This window comes from Trachypithecus francoisi, unplaced genomic scaffold (assembly GCF_009764315.1).
Source record: "Trachypithecus francoisi isolate TF-2019V2 unplaced genomic scaffold, Tfra_2.0 Lachesis_group20, whole genome shotgun sequence".
Taxonomy (NCBI): domain Eukaryota; kingdom Metazoa; phylum Chordata; class Mammalia; order Primates; family Cercopithecidae; genus Trachypithecus; species Trachypithecus francoisi.
In genome coordinates this window covers 23186672-23201995 of record NW_022681466.1, presented here as the reverse complement: position 1 = coordinate 23201995, position 15324 = coordinate 23186672, and the positions used below count along the sequence as shown (strand labels likewise).

The 15324-nt window shown below is 52.3% G+C and overlaps 2 protein-coding genes across 5 annotated transcripts in view; both read left to right on the top strand.

Moving 5' to 3' along the window:
* Positions 1-47: 47 nt before the first annotated feature.
* HOXB3 (homeobox B3) overlaps positions 48-15324 on the top strand; it is a 41733-nt gene continuing 26456 nt past the window's right edge. The window contains exon 1 of one of the 4 annotated variants that reach the window (XM_033183342.1): positions 48-195. The gene's annotated coding sequence lies outside the window, so the exon portion shown is untranslated. Of the gene's footprint in view, positions 196-7980; positions 8452-14339; positions 14475-15324 lie in introns of those variants that run through there. The other 3 variants (XM_033183341.1, XM_033183339.1, XM_033183340.1) reach the window with 3 other exon arrangements.
* Positions 12065-15088, top strand: HOXB4 (homeobox B4). The gene is made up of 2 exons (XM_033183350.1): positions 12065-12735; positions 13573-15088. The coding sequence occupies exons 1-2, from the start codon at positions 12279-12281 to the stop codon at positions 13869-13871; spliced, it is 756 nt and encodes a 251-aa protein (XP_033039241.1). The 5' UTR covers positions 12065-12278; the 3' UTR covers positions 13872-15088.

Genomic DNA, 15324 nt, shown 5'->3' with positions numbered 1-15324 from the left:
GAGGTCCATAAAGTTAGTTTTATGGTTTTGGGGAGTTGACACCGCGCAGTATATTTCACATTCTCCAGAATGTTAAGTGACACTTTAACTGCTCGCTGTGATGGGGAAGGGGGCAGAAGTAGGTGAGCACTCTCCCAGCCTGGAGCAGCCGGACCAGCCCAGAAGGCAGCAGCGGCCCAGGCCAGCATTCCCACAGTAAGTCACTTTCAGCTTTCGCTTTTACCCCTTGCAATTCTGGGACTTGGGACTGGGGGAAGAAAACTTGTTTCCAGCTGGGGCTGTGGGGTGATGTAGGGGAAATTTAGCCTGTTTTATGCACCCAGTTCTAAGGGACTGTGTGCCTGAAATGAGTGCTCTCAGTTTCATAAGGCCTCATGGGTTGGGGATGCCTGATTTTTACTAGCAGGAGTGTCTGACTTTGTGGGGAAAAGGGTTTGTGTGGGGGATCTATGCTCCCTCAGTGCCAGTGGAAATTTAGGGACCAAGAAAGAGGGGTGTGTATTGCTGAAAGAAGGGGCCATTGTGGGGGGCCACTTCACTGCTGGATATCTTCAGACAGCTATCTCTCCACCCTCAGTAAAGAAACTTTATGACATTCATTTGTCAGAGGTGTGTGTGGGGGGTGCACCTCTGGGCACTTTTATCCAGATACATGTGAGCTGAGAAAAAGCACCGGGTAGGTGGCTGCTGTGGGCTGCCTTGCTCTGGGGTGTTCTCTGGCTTTCAGATCTTTGAAGCTGGGGTCCCTCCGGTTATCTTTGGCTTCATCAGGCTTCTCTGGGATGGGGAGCACAGCGCTGCTTTTGCTTCCACCTTCAGCGTGTTGGTCTCAAGCTCATCTTTCTTCTTGGCTCAAAGTAGGATCCTGAAGTCAGACTAGGGAGCAGACAGAGTGGGCAATCCCCCCAGTTCAAAACCTAATTCCTGAACCAGGAGTGGGGGAAGGGAAGAGCTTCTTCTCTTGTCTAGAGGTGTTAGGTGTTTAAGTAGAATTCTGGCACGCCCTCCATAAATAAAATTAGCTCAAGAATACAAATCCCTCAACTGTCAGGAGGAAATAGATTCAGGAGCTGGAAGAGAAAATAGGAAAGGTGCTCTTTTTCCCTCTCTTTTTCCCTCTTCTCTTCCGGGCACACCCTCAAAGACCCCTTTGTTTTGTGGCACCATAAACCAGAGAGACTTCAGGATTTGATCCCCAGGAGTTCTGTTATTTTCTAGGGAAAAGTCACCCTTCTAAAAGTCAGAGGCCTCTTCCCCACCAAATTGACCCCCCTCCAATTTAAGACCCATGGGGCTAACTACCCTGTCACTCCTGCTTTCACCAGCCTGCCATCCCTTGATTCACCTCACCAACTGCCATAGGTAGTTTCTGGGATTGGATATGTGGCACCTCAAGGGGCTTCTGATCTTTGGGACAAGGATGGGGTCATAAGACTCCCTTTTTCCCATTAAGGGACATTGGAATTCTCCCCCTCTCCTCTTTCTCCTGAAGCCACTCTCTATTCCCTGAACTCTCTATCCACTGCCCAAGCCTGACTTACAGGAGATCCTTAACAGGCTTTAAGAGCAGAGTCACCCTGGTTTGAAGACACATCATCCCAAGAATGATGAGGGCATTTGTATCCCTTAGAAAGGAGACACAGGTCGACTCCCAAAGGATCCCCAGAACCACTGAAAATATAAAGAAGTGCCAGAGGCACAGCTTCCACAGTCTTCCACTGTATAAGGCAATGGAGTTGACAGACATGCAGAGAAAGAGTTCCGCAAGGGAGAGTCTGACCTGGGTCTCCAGGGGAACCCCATTCCTACTGTGCCCCTGGCTTCACTCTAATACACTTCCCTTTCTTAAAGCCCTCCTGGAAGCTAGAACCCCAGATAGCAAGGCCTGCTGCTGAAAAATTGTTTCTTCGCCCCCTCTCATGTCAGTTCTGCAGGCTCTGACATCTACTAAGCATATCTGGTTGGATTTTGCAGGATGGCAAAGAGCAACTTGGGGTGCCCACTTCCACCTCAGTGACCAAGCCCTTAAAGGGTCTCCTCCAGCTCTAAGCTCAAACCCTTAAAGGGTTCTGGAGAAGACGCCTAGGCTGGGCTTTCCGTTTCTCCACTTCAGGCTCTCTAAGCTGGACCCCAGTCCGGTCTGAACCCCCAACCAGGACAAGTTGGGGGAGGCAATGAGAGGTGTGAAGGGATTTCTGGTGCCAAGAACTCTCTCCTCTGCCCCAGACCTCTGTCATCTCCTCCTGCCCTCCTCAGGCTATCTCCCTCTGAGAGAGCAGCTCTACTCTCTCCAGAGCTTTGCTCTCCCTCCTCTCCCACCCGCTTTTTCTCTCTGCCAGTCCAGGCTTCAGCCTCTTGAGCTACAAGCCAGGCCGATACCCTCTGGCCAAATCTTCAACCTGGGGCAGGCCCCGGGAGGTGACAGCTGGAGATTAAGGCTGCAGTTTCTCTTTTCCCTCTGAGGCCAGCCTGGCCACCACTCAGTGGACAATTCAATTTTGATTTTTGTTTTGTTTTGTTTTATTTGGTTATTTGTTTTGTTTCTCTGAGGCCAATGGGTGGGAGGAAGTATAAAGAAGTGTAAACAGGAAAGCCAGCCAGGCCTGGAGTTCCAATTGCCCATATTTCATCGGCTTCCTCTCCATAACTGTGGCAGGGACACTTAACCCTTCCCTGGCTGTGAGAAGTTATTCTCTGAGGGCTGGTGAGCAGAATGGGAATATCCAAGAGGAAGCTCCTTTCCTTGCCTGGTTCCTTTATCCCTGGGATTTGCATACCAAGGATTCAGAGCAATGGAGAAGACAGAAGCTCAGCACAACCCCCCAAACTCAGTCCCTTCCCAGGACTAGTCTCCCCAGCATGGACTTCTCAGCTTGGGGGACCAACCTGGTCAATCTTGGAAGACAGGGCTAGCAAGAATGAGCTCCCCTCTTTTAAGGAAGGGGATACTGGTAACCCTCCCCGTTTTTGGAGTTTCTCAGAGTAATCAGATTTTGAGGCTGAGATCTGCCCACAGTGAGATTTATCGATTGCTGCAGCGCGGTTACACATCCATATTAATTAACACCGCCTGGAAACCGAGCTGTTTGGGGAGGGGAAGGGAGAAATGGGGGTTCCTGAAGCAGAATGGATATTTCTCCCTCAGTGACTCTGAGGTTGAGATTGGAGGACCCTCTCCACATGAATTCTGTGGCCCTCCCCAGGCTTGAGGCCCCTGGAGTTCTCAGCAAGGGCAAGAATGACTTAGTCTCTTTTTTTTTTTTTTTTGTGACGGAGTCTTGCTCTGTCGCCCAAGCTGGAGTGCAGTGGCCAGATCTCAGCTCACTGCAATCTCCGCCTCCCGGGTTCACGCCATTCTCCTGCCTCAGCCTCCCGGGTAGCTGGGACTACAGGCGCCCGCCACCTCGCCCGGCTAGTTTTTTGTACTTTTTAGTAGAGACGGGGTTTCACCGTGTTAGCCAGGATGGTCTCGATCTCCTGACCTTTTGATCCGCCCACCTCGGCCTCCCAAAGTGCTGGGATTACAGGCTTGAGCCACCATGCCCGGCCAAGAATGACTTAGTCTCTACAGTCAACTTCTCACACAAGTCTCATGGTGGTGATGGTTGTGGGGGCGGGGGAGGAGTGTATTAAATACCCCTCAGGTCGTTCCTGCAGGCCCCACCCCACTCTTCCTTGTCTCTGGTGGGTTTCCCCAGCCCTCTAAAGGTCTGTCTCCAGCAGAGGTTAACAAGCATCCTTTCTAGTGGGGTTAACCTCCCCCTCTTCACCTTCCTTTCAACTTCTCAAAGGTACAGGCTTATGATGGTTTTTGACTTTGGTTTGTTTTATTTTGCTTTAGCATCCCGTTGTTGTTGGTAGTGATTGTCTTATGGCCTTCTCCTTTCTCCTACCCCTCCCTCCAAAAAGTGATTAAAATCTGTTAGAGGATTTAATTAAGAAAGTTAAATGAAAAGGAAGGAGGCGCAAATGAGTTGGGGGAAAAAACCCACGCCAAAGCTATTCTCAACGATTAAATCGCCATTTTAACAATATAATGGAGTTTGCATCCTGAAAGGGGAAATCAACGCTCATATCTCATCAATAATTCATAGAGTCCGGGATCATGCAGAGGTCAGCAGACGGGGGCAGCAGCGCCGGCCTACGTGGGGCTCCGAGCCGCTGCAGCATACATTACGCGCCGCCGGCCACACCGCCGCAGTCACCTCCACCGCTGCAGACCTGGGGTGGGGGCACGCCGGCAGGTTTAGGAGGATCTTTCGTTCTTTCTTTTGGCGAATTTACTGATTGCAGGCTCCAAGAGGAAGAGGGGAAATTTGGGAGCCTGGAGAGGATTGGACTTCCGACAATTCGGGAACCTGTCGGATCCCAAAAAGCACCTTTTCCCCAACTTTTAACGTTTCTCTTCCCTCCTTTTTCCTTTTCTCGGTAATTTAGGCGTCTCCTCTTTTGTCTCTTCTCCCCCTAAAGTTCCTCTTGGAGAGAAAAATGCACTCTCTGCAGTATCCTCTAGCTTCTCCTCCCTGGAAACGGTTCCCAGGCTGCAAGGCCGCCCTCTGGCCTGCCTCTCCCCGAGTGGATCCGGGCTGAGCCTTGCGGAGCACAGAGGCTGATTTTGGTCGCAGCGATCCCTGACCTCGGAGCCCAGTGGGGTAGGGCTGAATGCATCCAGGGAGGAAAGGTACCTCGCAGGCCCCAGACCATTTTGCCATACCAAAAGATGACCCAGGCCAGTTGGAAAGGCGGGGAGTCAGCATGGAAAGACACACTTAGGGGAGAAGTGGAGGGAAAGTGCCAACCTGTGTGGGGCGTCGCCTCTTGGGGGATTTGGAGGCATCATGGAGGATACCCCATTTCGGGGCTTCTGCAGGCTTGTCCTTAGGTGCGTGCATCTCTAATTCGTTTTCTTTTCTGTTTTCTGAATCCCAAAGGATCCTAAGGAAGGAGAAAGGAAATCCTTCCCAGTGAGAGGTGGCGGTCTGGGAGGCGATATTTGGGCTGAAGGGAAACCGAAAGCGCGCGGGTTGTCCGCACGGCCGCTGCTTTGGACTAGAGGCAGAGGCTGTAACATCCCGGAGCTGCCAGTAGAGTCCGCCTTAGACCAAGTTCACAGCCAGGCTGGGGCCTCCGAGGCGCCAGCGAACGGCCGCGCAAGGTGGCCCCGGGCCCCGCATTGTTGGGACACTGAGCTCTCCCTCCAGCTCTGTGAGCCCAGTGGCCCCCTCTGCTCCCGAGGAGCCCCTAATCCAAGCTCTTTCCACCCTTCACCCCAAAAATGCCCTTCTCCAGGTCAGCCCATTCTACTGCTCGCCATAGGTCTCCTCCTCCAGCAACCTCGGCCCCACTCGGGGGTCAAAAATGAAGAAGGGTGAGTGGTCAAAAGCCCTTCCAGGCATCCCAATAGAAGAGACCGTTGAAAATGCGTGAAGTGGGTTCCGCGTCTTTTTCCAAGGAGTTATTTAATAGTCAAAAGACTCATCTTGCCCAGGTCTAAGGCCCTGGGGGAGTGGGGACATTGGCGAAAGGGGGAGGGGTAAGGAAAGCGTTTTGCCCTGGGGTTTCTGCGGCCGACCGGCGTAGCAGAATGAGACCCTGGGTGGTGAGGCCAGTGTTATTGCCGGAGGGGTCGCAAAGTTGGAGGGTCAAAAGTTTACACCATGCGTGAGCGAGCGAGGCGGAGGCGACTAAGGGCGGGGGCGGGGGCGGGGTGGGGCGGTGGGGGAGGGGGCTGTATGTGTGTGAAGACGGATCTGGGAGCCAGGGATGCTGGAGGTAAGGAAGATTTGTGGGTTGCAGAAGTGGGGGAGCAGAATTGGGCAGCGAAGAGGCAGATATCTGGGGAGGGGAAACTGAGGAAGGAAAAATCCCTTTTCCAAAAAGGGCGAGACTAGTGGTGGTGGTGAGTTGTAGAAAAGACAGCGCTTAGGGTGTGGTGAACCCTCTGAGCAATTTTCTCTTCCAAAGATAATCTTTCAGTCATTTGAGAAATTCAATTAAATTACCCCCACGTCTTTGTAGGACTTCTGGCAGGGCCAAAGAATACTTCCAATGTGAAGGTTTGATTTTCACCAACATCAACTCACCCTGCCTGCCCTAAAAGGGTCAAACTACTGACTCTTAAAATCCCCCAATCCTGGGAGAGGCAGGCCTGTTTTCCAGCACCCTTAACCCCCAGGCTGTCAGGAAGGTAGAGTCCATGAGAATGGGCCAACACTGGAGCCTTTCCAAACTCTCATTTGTCTCTCCAAATTGCTCCAGTTTAAGAACTTACCTATTGAAAGATTAGCTTGTTAATTCTCTCACTCTCTCTCAAGCCTCCATTTTTGTGTTCATCTTGACTCCTTCTCTTCCTATTTGGATGAGGGAGGAGAAATGCAAAGGAAAAGTACCAAATGGCCTCACAGAGATCTTTTTTACTGGAGTTGAAACAGGCGACCTGAAATGAACTTTGAATCCATGCATTGAGCTTAGCTCATAAGTAAATGCCTAGAGAGACTCAGTAATTATAACACTGGGGCATATGCCTATTTTGGGTCTTTAAATGACTGTTGTATTATGAGATGTCATTATATTCTCTTCCAAGCATTTACTATAGGAGGTACACTGTGGGCATTTCTCCTTCTAGGATAAAGATAACCTGAGAGTTTCTGTAAAGATGCCTTTTTGAAACATGGCCAGAAGAGACAAAGGTTTAATATCAAATTTCAAATAGATTTAACCCAGGGTTTTGACTAAACCAATTGGGTGTAGGTCCCTATTTCTGCTTGGTCCTTAGGCGAGTTTCTCTGCAGTGTCAGACCAGGAAGAAATTCCTGGAGTCCTGAAGAGACAAACATCAAAGCCTGAACTGAAGAATCCATCTCCTTCTGTTCCAGGACAGAACATTAACAAATTTCGGTATAGAGTGGAGTAGCCCAAGGTCCTGGGATAGAGGGACCTAGGATGGGGAAGAAGTGGCCTCTGCCATTCTAGACCAAGCTGGGCACCTTGGGGAGTTCTTTCTTGACCTCTCCGTACTAGGAGGCTACCACCCGACCAACTAGGCTGGAGCCCTGTCTCAGTCTGTAGACTTGAACTGGGAGGAAGGGGAGTCACCTGACTCACCTCTGCAGGTCCCTAGGAGGCTGGAGAACTGGAGAAGTGTGTTGTAGGCAATCCACCAGATTCTAATCCTGGAGAGACAAACTCAAGAAAATCTCACTATTTTAAATGCCTTCTTGATCTGCTCCTGAACCTCCTTGTGTGGTTGATGGGGGTAGGCAAAAGTGTTACTGTATTGATGAGAACAATTCTTTGGGGGGAGGGGGAAGCTATTGTTTTGTACTTAAAGGACAGTTAAAGCTCTGAAAGTTATGTCCCCAGCTTTGACCAGCCCAGCCCAGCCCAGCACCTCTCTCAGGGTTCTATCTTCCTCGAAACTGCTGGGTTGTGTGGACCAAAATCTGGGCCCCAAGAGGTGGAGTGGTCATTTCTAGGCCCTGGAGCTTCCAAAGCTTTTGTAGAAATGAGGGTATCTCTGACACTTAGGGGAGCCAACAAAGCAGATGGAGTGTGCAATGGGGTGGGGATCCCGGCCCTGGCCATACAGGCATTTAGGGGTAAGGTTCAGGGAAGGGGCCTCTTGCTCAGGCCTGCTCTCTGGGGCCCAGATGCCCAAAGCCACGCTTTCAGTTTTCCCCGTGCCAGCCTCCTTCTCAGGCCTCAAAAGGATCCCACGTGAAACCCCACACTCTCTCTGGAACCAGAGCTGACAAAAATATGGGAATGATGGAAAATCAAAACAGGGGCGTGGCCGACTGACTCTTATCCGAATGGGACTTTTTTGGGGTGGGGGTTGGGTGAAGAGAAGAGAAGCCTCTGGCGAAACGTCGAGCTGGAGAGGATGAGCTGAATCAAATTTCTGCTCTGTCATTTTTCTCCCAAGTAATGACCTACGCAAAATTCAATATGACCCAGCGAACTGCGCGAGCGTATTATAGTAACTGCCTGCTGGTGGGGGAGGTCGGGAGAGGGGTGAACCGCAGGTCACGGCGTCTAAAAATTATTAAAATGTTTGAGAGCCTCGTGACGCGCCTGTTTAACAAAGACTGCCAAAGTATGAGATTAATACGAAAACTTGCGCTTCCAAAACAAAAACACACCAAAAAAAAAAAAAAAAAGTCATGTTCCGGCTTCTGAGGGAGCCCGTGGCTCTGCCGCCGCCGCGGTCCGGTTTTCCGGACACACAATAGTGGACAAGAGCGAGCTCAGCTGTTGCCCAGTGCGTCTGCGGGCGGCTCGGCGGCCGGCGGGGCTGGGGAGCCTCCCGGTGAGTACCCTCGCCCGCGCCGGCTCTGGGCCTTTCTCTCCTCCGCGCCGCCGCCACCGGTGCGCAGGCCGGCTGGGGACTCGCCTCCGCTCGGGCCTTTGGTTTCACTCCCTCGCTGAGTCCCTTCTCCCCTCCGACAAAAGGTGATTCCTCGCGAGCTGGGCACGCCCGGACGGCGGAGGGTGGCTGGGCGGCGCGAGGTCATGCTAGCAACCTGTGGCTGCCAGGAGAAGGCGGCCGGGAAGCCGCGGAAAGACCCGGGAGCGCAGGGGAGGTGGCTCCGATAGCGCGCAGCCCCTGCTCTTATTTTACTATTTTGCGTGTTGCTCTTCGTATCCTTCTGGGCGGTAGAGGGGAGAGGCAGCCTCCTGCTCCGATAAAACCCGTCCTGGGAGTCGCCCATAAACCCTGTTCTCCGTCTCAGGCGGCTAGAGGGGTGTGGGGGGGTGCGGCGCCTTGGTGGGACTGGCAGGTGGCGGCTTCCAGCGCACAGAGGAGAAAAATCTTTGCTCTCGGGCGCCAGTATCAAGGATACCCAAACGCGCGGTGGCTCTGTCCCCTGTTCCTCTCTCTTGGGGTGTTGGGGCACCTGGGCCGCATCCCTTGTGAAGTGTAGAGCAGCAGAGAGGCCTGGCAGCCGGCCCAGAGGCCCTCCCACACTTCCGAAATGCCGACGGGTTGGAAGGGTTTCCGAGAGCTGGCGAGTTGAGAAGGACAGGAGGTATGGGGTGGGGGAGGGGCCTGGACGGTTGGAGTGGGTCCTGGAGACCCTAAGTGGCCTTTGACAAGATTTGTAAAAGGTCCCTGGTTGACGCTAGGGAGCTGGTGGGGATCCTAGCAGCGCATTTTGTCTGTGGGCCCTGGGCCAGACTCTGGTCTCCCTGACTGCCCAGATGGGGGTCTGAGATTACCTATTGGACGCTCTTTTGGCAAAGACAACAGTAGTGTAATAGTTTGCTTTTTTCTCCCAAATATGTGTGAGTTCAGCCTGTCTGGGAGAATGTTGATGTTAGAAATCAGGCCCAGAAGCCAACATTGGCAATTCCTAGATTTAAGATGAAAAGAAAATCAGAGGGTCTCTGGACCTAGTTGTGGGCAGATGGGAACTCTTCTCCTACCCACCTGCAAGGTCCCAGGACTGGGGATAGGCAGAGATCTCTGGAGTTTTGCAGTTAGAGGGTTGTTTTTGTGTTGTTCCTGTATTTGTTAATGAAATTGATATTATTTTGACTTCCTCACTAGAGATGCAAATATTTCTCAGACCGAGGGAGTTGAGTAGGGAGTCTGGGTGGGGTGGAGGCTTTTTCTATGCATATTTTCCCTTACTCTGTCACAGCTTTCACAGTCTCAGTTCCCTCCAGCCCAGTCCCCAGACTCTCAGCTTAGTAAATTCACGACTTCTGGGAGCCTCAGAAAGTTGGTTCCGAAACCCCAAATGCCCATTTTGGTCCTACCACTAGCAACCTAAGCAGGTGGCTAAGGGAGTTCGTATGTGTTTAGAAGGAAAGGACCCGCCTGGGGCTAGGAAGCTGGGGAAATGGGGTTCCTGCCCACACCTCCCCAGGATAGACCCCCTCTCCTGGCTCCCAGGATGTGTGAGAGGCTGGGAGGGAACCTATATCATCTGGCTGCATCTTTTATGGTTCCTCATTGCCCTTCATTCGGAAATGAAACGCCTTTGATCTTTTCTCAGGTTGTAAACGGAATTGCCCGTCATTAAATATCGGGGCCCCATCTGCTTGGTCTCCCAGCATTTTTCTTTACAGCTGTTTCTCTCTCTTTTTACCACTGAATTTTTCCAAAAGGACTTTTATTACACCTCCTTCACACCCAGCCGCCTCTTCCTCCTCCCTTCGCTGAGAGGCGCTTTGGAAAATATCTAGATATTCGTTTGATCACAAACTAAAGGCTTGGAGGGGCAGGGAGGAGCCGATTGGGGTTTTGTTTTTTCTAAAAAAAAAAAAAAAAGTCCTGGGGGGAGGGGAGGGGCGCGAAGGCACCCAGAAAGGCCTGAATCTGACTTCGCGGCAGCCTCAGAATGACCCTTCCTCCTTTTGTGCTTAGCTAATGTTTACATCTCATAATTCATGCGCCACCGAGAGTTGCGCGGCGGCGGCGGCGGCAAGTTCCCGTCCCTTTCCGAACTGGCTACTACTTGTAATTCTAATAGAAGAGAATTGAAAACCTTGTAATTCCAAGAACGGACTCGCAGTACCTTTTTCTGTTTCCAGCGCTCAAAACTAGAACAAAACGAAATAAAACCAAAGCACTCAAACCACACCCCAAACGAAGAAGGCGCGGAAAGTAAGAGAACTGGAAAATTTCTGGGCCAAGAAGATCTGTCTGTCTTCTGTATATACCCTGTAGATCCGAATTTGTGTAAGGAATTTTGTGGTCACAAATTCGTATCTAGGGGAATATGTAGTTGACATAAACACTCCGCTCGTATTTTTCCAGAAGAAAAAATATATATGTATTATTTTTCTGAATGAGGACAATCTGGTGACTGGCCACACGAAGACTCCTTCCTCTTTATTCCTCTTTCTTTTCCTCCTTCAACTGGTTAGAGATGGAGAAATCATCTACCTGAATTCTCCCCACGCCTGCCCCTGGGAGCCTTGGTCCTTTTTCACCTCTCTTTAAGAGGTTAATGTTATTGTTGTTGAAGTTTTAAATTTATATTCTCGTCCCAAACGCACCCACTTTCCATTCTGGGCTCAGGGAGGCTTTATTGGAAATTTCGAAAAAAATGACTCGTCTTCGGTGTGCGAAGAAGGCAAAGGAAATTTGCTTAACAAACGGATGCTGAGGTAGCCTTTCCGTTTCAGTTCAGAACAAGATGACCTGGAAATACTCGATTACCAAGGGGTGTTATTATGTGTGGGGGTACACACATAATACAACCTCTATGGCTGTATTCCCAGTATCACAGGGATGTGAGCTTTCTATTCGCCGCGGAGGCGGCGGCATTAGCGACAATTAGAACGTCTCGGAGCCATGGTTAGTATTGCTCGGGTGGTTATGGAATTAGCAAATTGCTAATCAATTTTGCTCTCAAAAGTTGCAGGTTTTTTACCCCAGCGCTCTATCCATAGTGTGGGAAACCAAGTCGTTTCTCCGGGCTTGAGCCGCGTGGATTAAAGGGAGGAGTGGATAGGAAAAGGGGGACAGACGGACTGACTGATACAGTCTAGCTAACTGCGCAGCTAAATGCGATTTGGAAGGCGAGGTCTCCCCGAATTAGTGCATGAATTTCCTATCGATCCGCCCGCGGTTCCATTCATCTCTGACAAGTCCCTCTGCGCACCCGCCCTCTAGCTCTGGACGCCTCCTCTCTCACCCCTACCCCTCCCCATCCGGCTGCAGAGAAAAGCCCCAAGCTCTATGCTCTGGCCCCCGTATGGGTTCCCCTTTCGAGACGGAGCCCCCAGCCCGCCAGTAACCTAACTCCCCATAGAGACGCAGGGTGCTAGGTAGGGCCCCCTCCCGCCGAGGGGAGGAGACTGGGGCCTATAGAAGGTAGAGAATGCTGGGCAGAGGTGAGGCAGAACAGGAGGGGTTACACCGGGAGCCCCAACTTCTTAAGGGATCTAGGGTTTGCTCTCTGCCCAGCGCCCCAACAGGCCCTCCAGTCGCAACCTGCGCGCTCTCTCTCTCTCTCTGATCTCGGAGAGAGCGAGGCAAGGAGGGGGTCGTCCCGCAGGAGCCCTATGTAAATCCTGGTGTTGGGTGGGTGGGTGGGGAGGGGGAAGAGAAGAAGGGGAAATAAACCTCTTTGGCTGGAGTGGGGTCCGGGTGAGCAGATTTCCTTATCCGGGAATCGCAGGCGGGTCGGCCATTGGCTCGGAGGATCACGTGGGCGCCTAACTTTGTTCACTTGACAGTAAGTAGGAGGGCTTTCGGAAACAGGAAAACGAGTCAGGGGTCGGAATAAATTTTAGTATATTTTGTGGGCAATTCCCAGAAATTAATGGCTATGAGTTCTTTTTTGATCAACTCAAACTATGTCGACCCCAAGTTCCCTCCATGCGAGGAATATTCACAGAGCGATTACCTACCCAGCGACCACTCGCCCGGGTACTACGCCGGCGGCCAGAGGCGAGAGAGCAGCTTCCAGCCGGAGGCGGGCTTCGGGCGGCGCGCGGCGTGCACCGTGCAGCGCTATGCGGCCTGCCGGGACCCTGGGCCCCCGCCGCCTCCGCCACCACCCCCGCCGCCCCCGCCACCGCCCGGGCTGTCCCCTCGGGCTCCTGCGCCGCCACCCGCCGGGGCCCTCCTCCCGGAGCCCGGCCAGCGCTGCGAGGCGGTCAGCAGCAGCCCCCCGCCGCCTCCCTGCGCCCAGAACCCCCTGCACCCCAGCCCGTCCCACTCCGCTTGCAAAGAGCCCGTCGTCTACCCCTGGATGCGCAAAGTTCACGTGAGCACGGGTGAGTGCGTGGGCACCCTTTCCCCCTCCCACCCCTGGAGCTTTACACCAAAGGGACCTCGGAGGCATGGGTGGGGGGGTGAGCTGGGGAAGCCAATTGTCCCCGCTATAAACTCGCCATTGCCGGAGATTTACGGTCGCCTGTTTTCAGAGCCACATAATTACATCCCCCATAAATTTTTATGGCCTGGTGGGCCCTGCGCCTTTGAAGTAGGTTCCCTATCCTCTTCACCATTCTCACCAGCGACTCTTTCGCCAGGGAGATACAGTCTCAGTGAAGTTGGAAGTTGGGGAGGGGTGTAGGAGATGGAGGAGGAGAAGGAGGAGGAGGTAATCCGTATTTAAGCAGAGAGTTGAGTCAACTCCCAGTATTTATTTTTTCCTTTCTTCCAGTCTGACTGCTTGGCTGGAGAAGTGGGTAAAAGTTTTCAGTAGGGGCAGGCACTGCTTGGAATCTGAGCAGCAAGGGTGGGAACTAAACAGAGGAAAGGTTTAGGGAAACCTCCCCTCCCTCTTCCACCCCCTCATTCTCCCATTCTGGGGGCCCCAAGCTGAGGGAGAGAGAGGAGCAATTAAAACCTTGGGGGAGTTCTCACACGCCCCCCCCCCCACCAGACACCCAAACAACAAGGACACAGCACAGCTCTCCAAAACTTGGAGGTGTCTCTCATTCTTGGGTCTTGCATTCTTCCCTTTTCGTTTTTCCCTCTCTCCCTCAGAAGGAAGAAGAGGTGGCGGGAGAGGCAGGGAGGGAAACACTGTGTTCGCTGGAAGAAAAGGCTCTTCCTTTCGGGGGCAATAAAACTTTCTCTTTCTCCTTCTCTCCGTGTGTGTCCAGTAAACCCCAATTACGCCGGCGGGGAGCCCAAGCGCTCTCGGACCGCCTACACTCGCCAGCAGGTCTTGGAGCTGGAGAAGGAATTTCACTACAACCGCTACCTGACACGGCGCCGGAGGGTGGAGATCGCCCACGCGCTCTGCCTCTCCGAGCGCCAGATCAAGATCTGGTTCCAGAACCGGCGCATGAAGTGGAAAAAAGACCACAAGTTGCCCAACACCAAGATCCGCTCGGGTGGTGCGGCAGGCTCAGCCGGAGGGACCCCTGGCCGGCCCAATGGAGGACCCCCCGCGCTCTAGTGCCCCCGCACGCGGAAGCCACGAACCTCGGGGTGGGGGTGGGCAGTGAGTGCAGGGGATGGGGTGGGGGGACAGGAGGGGGCCCTGGGGCCTGGGCCCCGGAAAAATCTATCTGCCCTCCCCCACACTTTATATGCGAATAAACGCAGAAGAGGGGGAGGGGAAGCTTTATTTATAGAAATGACAATAGAGGGCCACGGGGAGGCCCCCCCAGAAGCAAGATTCAAATCTCTTGCTTTCTTCCTTAAAAAGAAAAAAAAAAAAAAAAAGAAGAAGAAGAAGGAAGAAAGAAAAAGACAGAAAGAGAAATAGGAGGAGGCTGCAGCTCCTCGTTTTCAGCTTTGGCGAAGATGGATCCACGTTTCATCTTTAATCACGCCAGGCCCAGGCCCATCTGTCTTGTTTACTCTGCCGAGGAGAGGACGGGCCTCGGTGGCGACCATTACCTCGACACCCGCTAACAAATGAGGCCCGGCTCGGCCGCCTCCGCCTCTGCTGCTGCCGTTGCTGGAAGACAGCCTGGATTTCCTTTCTTTGTCCCCCACTCCCGATACCCAGCGAAAGCACCCTCTGACTGCCAGATAGTGCAGTGTTTTGGCCACGGTAACAAACGCACACACACTCTCCCTCATCCTCCGTGCCCGTTCACGGAGGGCCAGAATGACTGCTCACCCACTTCCACCGTGGGGTTGGGGGGTGGAGAACAGAGGACGGGAGCAAGTAGGGAAGCGGGTGGCCTTGAAAACTCAGGAGTGAGGAGGGAAATTGAGTCCAAGGAAAAAGAGAGACTCAGAGACCCGGGAGGGCCTTCCTCTGGAAGGCCAAGCCAAGCCATGCCTGGCAGGGTGAGGGGCCAGCTGAGTTCTGGGAGCTGGGCACTACTCTGCCAGTCCAGAGTTGTACAGCAGAGGCCTCTCTCCTAGACTGAAAATGAATGTGAAACTAGGAAATAAAATGTGCCCCTCCCAGTCTGGGAGGAGGATGTTGCAGAGCCCTCTCCCATAGTTTATCATGTTGCATCATTTATTATTAGTATTGATAATATTATTATTACTATTTTTTTGTGTCATGTGCGTCCTCTCTCCTTTTCTCTTTTTGACATTCCAAAACCAGGCCCTTTCCTACCTCTGGGGCTGCTTGAGTTTAGAACCCTTCGTATGTGTGAATATCTGTGTGCTGTACAGAGTGACAATAGAAATAAATGTTTGGTTTCTTGTGACCAGCATAGCGTGTTTTTGTTGAAACATTGGCGTAAAGATATGGACAAATGCCACCCGGTGTATATTTTAAGCACCCTAGTGGGTTCAGCCTCACATTGTGTGTGGTTGAAGATTTTTTGTCAAAGAGTCTGATGGGAATTTTTATCTCAGAGGACTCCAAATTGTGGTGGCTGGTTTGTTTTCCTTTTAGGGTGGGTGTGTTTTGTTTTGGGGCTTTTAATTTTTTCCCTTCA